General features: G+C 44.3%; 1 protein-coding gene across 3 annotated transcripts in view; it reads left to right on the forward strand.

Moving 5' to 3' along the window:
* Positions 1-5,687, forward strand: part of Pld1 (phospholipase D1) — a 208,772-nt gene that overhangs the window by 173,951 nt on the left and 29,134 nt on the right. For all 3 annotated transcript variants that reach the window (XM_031376479.1, XM_031376480.1, XM_031376478.1), the window contains one exon: positions 2,890-3,003. In XM_031376479.1, the coding sequence (XP_031232339.1) occupies positions 2,890-3,003 (114 nt within the window). The remainder of the gene's footprint in view (positions 1-2,889; positions 3,004-5,687) is intronic.

Here is a 5,687-nt window from a genome sequence, read left to right on the forward strand (position 1 = left end):
TAGGGGGTGGGGGTGAGAGGTGGGGGATGAGAGATGGGGATGAGAGGTGGGGGGTGAGATCAGGTGGGTGGTGGGGGATGAGAGGTGGGGAGTGGGGGTGAGGGAATTTCTATCCATGATGATGAAAACCTTTAAACAGGGAAGGCATTGTGTAAAATTAGGACCACAATTAATGATGAAGCCTCTTACAATGGACAGAATGCCTAATTTACATTTTATCTATTTACCATAATGAAAATTCAAATGAGATGTAATTAAAGAAAAAAATATCAAGTATAGCTTGACCTATTCTTCGCTGAAAGGTTCTTTCAGTCTGACTCCACCCCCACCCTCTCAGCCAACAGTGCGCACTGAAAGCATGGGTTCTCTACTGAAGGCTGCCCCAAAATAGAAAGCGATGTGAACATCCGCCTTGTGTGTTGGAGCAGGTCAGCCCTCAGCCCAGGCCATGAGCTTGTCACGAACAAACATGACACAGAGCCTCTGGCTCAACGTCCTGGCCACGGTCTGTGAAAGAGACGAGTGTGACCTGGTTCTGACTGCAGAGTCAGGCAGCTCCAGTGAGGGAGGTGACCTGGAAGTGATTCCATCAGCCTAGGAGCTGAGCTGCCATGCGTCATCAGCACATGGGTAGGGTAGTGGGCATCCCTGGAATGATGATGGAACTCTCACTGGTATAGGCTTTTGTTTAGAGAAGCAGTATGTGTTACTAAGTGTCCACTTGTGTTCATCTGGTCTTTTAAATGTGGGCTGTGGGAAAGTAGCTCAGGGCTTCCTGTTCTTCTCCTATGTCCCATTTACCATTTAAAGACTGCGCCTTTTCTCCTAACCCAGGCAGTAACCAGGGCTGTTCACATTGTCTCAGTACTCTTCCCAACTCGAACTATGTTTGCCATCTAGTGAGTAATCCCTGACATTGCAGCCATCTCTGTCAAATGCCTTACTTCTCAGCCACTGACTTTTCATAGTATGGTCCCTTGACTGTCACTTCTGTCCTGTGCTGCCATGAGTATGTGGACATTCAGACCCCAGCTGTCAGGTCTGAGCCATTAAAACAGAGAAAATTCTCACAAGAAGGGTCTCTTCTGCTGTTCGTGAGAAGACGAGCTATGACCATTAAGTATTGGCACTTGAGAATTGGCCATCGGAGAGAAAGCGCTCAGGTGAACTGGGTTTGTGCACTGTAAGGTATCCAGGGTCCTTCTCAAGCTTTCTATTTTTCTGTATACTCGTAAACAAAGGCAGAGGCTTTCACAGTTTGGGACTCTCGCAGTGCATGTCTGCCTAGTGGGCTAGCTATCCAGCCTGTGGCCAAGGACGGCTACAAAGTCAGCCTGATGCAAAACGTTAAACTCACACAAAGCATTACGAGAGGGTTTTCTTCTAACTCTATTTTACCATTCTCCAGCATAGCCTTAGTAGATGACAACGTCCTGCCTTGGTATCAAAAGGCTAGACGTGTCTATCAGAGCATAGTATTCTGGGCTTCTGAATACACGTCAGAAGAAAGAGCTGCATTTTCTTCTATTGTTATAGACGTCACTAGGTAGCTTCATTTTCCTTTAAAAGGTGTCCTGAAGATGCTGTGTTACATATGCTGGGGATTTTAAAATGAACACTAGCTGGGACTCACTCAGTGGGCAAAGATGGTTGCCACGCATGTCTAATGACCTAAGTTCAATTTCAAGAGTCCATGTAAAACCGGGCAGTGTCGTCGAATGCCTTTAATCCCAGCACTTGGGAGGCAGAGGCAAGCAGGTTTCTGAGTTCGAGGCCAGCCTGGTCTACAGAGTGAGTTCCAGGACAGCCAGGGCTACACAGAGAAACCCTGTCTCAAAAAACCAAAAAACAAAACAAAAACAAAAACAAAAACAAAACAACAACCCCCCCCCAAAAAAACCCCAAAACAAAACATAAAGATAAAAAAAAAAAGAGTCCATGTAGAAAACAGTGGAAGGAGATTGTTCTCTGAACTCCACACATGGGCTGTAGCACGTGTGCCCATGCTCCATACACACAATAATATTTCTTTTTAAATAAAATAAGGGCCACCGAAATGGCACAAACAGTAAAGATGCTTGCTGCCAAGACCAATACTCTGAATTCATTCCCCAGGATTTACATGGTAGAAAGAGAAAAGTGATTCTTGCAAGTTGTTTTCACATACACAAACACACACGCATGCACGCATGCATGCATGCACACACACGTACCTGTGCATAAATGTTTTCAAAATAAAAATTAAAACTAGTCACTCAGAATTCTTGAAGAGTCCCTGGTAACATTCGGTGGCTGGAACCTTAGCATTCCTAAACAATGAAGACTCTGTTTTGGAAAACATATTGCATCCTATATTTGCTGCTAAGACATAAGCACTGGGAACCCCACAGTTATGAATCAAATGCCCACAGTCTGCCAAACCGTGGACTGCATAACTTAATAATATATATTATGTATGATATATATATATCATACATACATACATGTGCGTGTGTGTGTCTATATCTGCACATATGGACACATATTTAAATAAAATCTGATTTGAAATCATACATATCCATACACACCTAGTCTCCTGGTAGCACCCTTTTGTCAACTTCGGTTTAAGCCGCTTCCTACCCCCTCTTCCCTGAGATCGGCCAGGCTTGTTTTAAACTGCCTTCTGTCCTGCAAAGGATTGTGAATGTAGAAGAGGAAGCAGACACAATTCCCTCTTTACTGCCAAGTTAGGTTTATGACGCTCCATACTGATAGCTGGGATCCCAGAGCCACCCAAGCTGAGTGTAGAAGGACGTGTGGAGGCATTTCCTTCGCCTCTAAAGCCCCGGGGTCTGCTTGGATGCCAATGTAGCTGATACTTGGTTTTATTTATCTATCTTTCTTTTACAGGGAAGGCCAGAGATATCGGGTGTACATTGTGATACCGCTGCTGCCGGGATTCGAGGGAGACATTTCCACAGGCGGGGGGAATGCTCTACAGGCAATAATGCACTTCAACTACAGGTACCCTGAACTCCAAGGAGGGAGTTGCAGAGTTTGTGCATGTTTGACCAGTATTGTGCTTTTAAACCTTAGTCTTTACTAAGTAATGAAATTCAAATGTCACAGTTATACATGGCGGCTCTGTCAAGTGTAATAGCACCAATACTAGTCTTTCTGTATCTGTCTCTTTCTGTCTCTGTCTGTGTCTCTCTCCTGTCTCTTTCCCTCCCCTCTCCTCTCCTCCTTTCTCTCCCCCTCTCCACTCACTCGGTAGCTCTGACTACCTGGAACTTGCTATGTAGACCACACTGACCTTGAACTTCAGAGATACCCCTGCCTCTGCCTCCTGAATGCCCAGCTAGTGCCTCTTTTATATTCATTTTAGTACATCATATTAATGAAAATTATCTATGCACCACTAGTCCCTTTATTATTTTCAGGAAGGAGGGAAAAATAAAACAGGAGAAGTAAGTGTACATAATGTAGGTACAGTTTGAATGCTTTCAGTTAGAGCGGAGAAGACAACCTGAATATGTTCTTTATGTTTCACACTTTTCTAATCCTCCTTTTACAGGTTATGGAGGGAGAAAAATGAGACTTTGTAGTGGACCAAACAGAGAAGGGTTCAGGGCCTTGGTCACTCTAGGGTGGAGGGTTCAGGGCCTTGGTCACACTAGGGTGGAGGGTGACACGCACTCTGCTTGGTTTCAAAGGACCCCGGCGGATTCTGACAGTTTGAAGGTGCCCTTGGGTGGGATTGTGGTGGTGTTTGATGGCCCAGGCTGTCTTGGAACTCTCTACGTAGCTGAGGCTGGCCTCTGAACTTGTGGTCTTCTTACATTTACCTCCCCAGTGCTGTGATTATACACGTGTGGTCATACATGTGTGTCACTGTGTCTAGTTTGCAGTGCTGGAGGAGCCGGGCCTTCCTGCCCGATAGTTGGTTTCTTTTTCCCGCTGATGTCCACCTCGTGCCTGTATATCTGCCAGGATATTCAGTAAATTACTAGTGCCGATGCCGTCTCCCAGGGGTAAATTCACCTGGTTACAATAACAGCCTTTGGGCTGAGGATGGGTCCGTCTCTGATGCAGTACATAACCCTGTCGCTTTTGTGATGTTTAACTGCACTCTCTCTGCCTTCTTGGCAAGTCAAATATTACTTTTGGAATATTGTCAGCTGTGATTATCTCCTGTGACCGCTTCTTGATATTTTTGAACCAGCTGAATGAAATACACACTTGGCTCTTGTCCTGCAACCCAAACTATAACCTTTCGTTATGAAAAACATCTCTATTTGAAGACTATCAGCCTTCCCAGGCATAACTATATTGTTAATTACTTTTATAGAACCAGCAGATGCAACAAAGAATTTTTGTTTTTTTTTCCTTTTTATATAACTTTTATTATCATCCAGATCAAATACTTTCAGTTTTAATTTTAAAGTTTTTTATGAGCACATACTAGTTATAAATAATAATGTGTTTGCTATAACATTTTCTTACATGCATCTAATAATTGGGTCATATCTACCCCCACCGTCTTCTTTAGCCCTCTCTCTTAGCCCACCCTCACCTCTTTCCATCTAGTCTCTCTTCTGCGTTGCTTTCTCCTTCTTCTCTTTTGTGACTTCCCTTAAAATGTTGTTTACGGGTGCATTCCTGAGAGGTGATTTGTGGAGGCCTGAGCATCTTGCTGGCACACCACTGAAGAAGATGTCTCTCTCTTCCTCCCCTGTAACCATGACAGAGCCCCAGGGATGGCTGGCCTCAGGGCTCCTTGCTTGTCCATTAGAGTCATCAACATTTAACAGCTTGAGAGACAAAAAAAATCCTCAGCAGAGCCAGTTATTTAAACCTTGGTTTTTCTCACGTCCAGGTTTTTGCTGACTCGATGAAATACCCATTTGCGCTCTCTCTGGTGCTCCGCCAAGGGTTTGCGCTTCTCCCCCCAGAGGAGCAGGATGACTGTATAAGTGCTCTCATCTGGGAAGACTCCTAAAGTTATCATTCCCAACACAAGGTTTTCTAAGGGAACGTCCATTCAGAGCCCATCTCTCTTCCTAAAACCTGCTATCAATTTTCTAACCCTTCCATCAGCTCACCTCAAAATAACTACCTTGTTTTTTTTTTTTTTTTCAATAACATTACACAAAAATTCCTGTTATGGTTTTAACTTTTGAAAATGGCCGTAGCACTTTCTCATGAAAGTGCATATCCTGTTTCTGCTTGGGCTAGGACCATGTCCACAGGTATTGGTGTCAGACTTGGTTATTGGGGACCTCCATAACTGTGCCTTTACATGTGTGTACCTCTGTAACTATGCCTTTACATGTGTGGGGACCTCCACAACTGTGCCTTTACATGTGTGGGACCTCCATAACTGTGCCTTTACATGTGTGGGACCTCCATAACTGTGCCTTTACATGAGTGTATGACCTCCACAACTATGCCTTTACATGTGTGTACCTCTGTAACTGTGCCTTTACATGTGTGTGTACCTCCACAACTGTACCTTTACATGTGTGTGTACCTCTGTAACTGTGCCTTTACATGTGTATACCTCCATAACTGTGCCTTTACATGTGTGGGACCTCCCTAACTATGTCTTTACATGTGTATGGACCTCTGTACTATGCTTTTACATGTGTGTGGTCCTCCATAGCTGTGTCTTTACATGTGTGTGGTCCTCCATAACTGTGCCTTTA

The sequence above is a fragment of the Mastomys coucha genome, unplaced genomic scaffold, assembly GCF_008632895.1.
Source record: "Mastomys coucha isolate ucsf_1 unplaced genomic scaffold, UCSF_Mcou_1 pScaffold17, whole genome shotgun sequence".
NCBI lineage: Eukaryota > Metazoa > Chordata > Mammalia > Rodentia > Muridae > Mastomys > Mastomys coucha.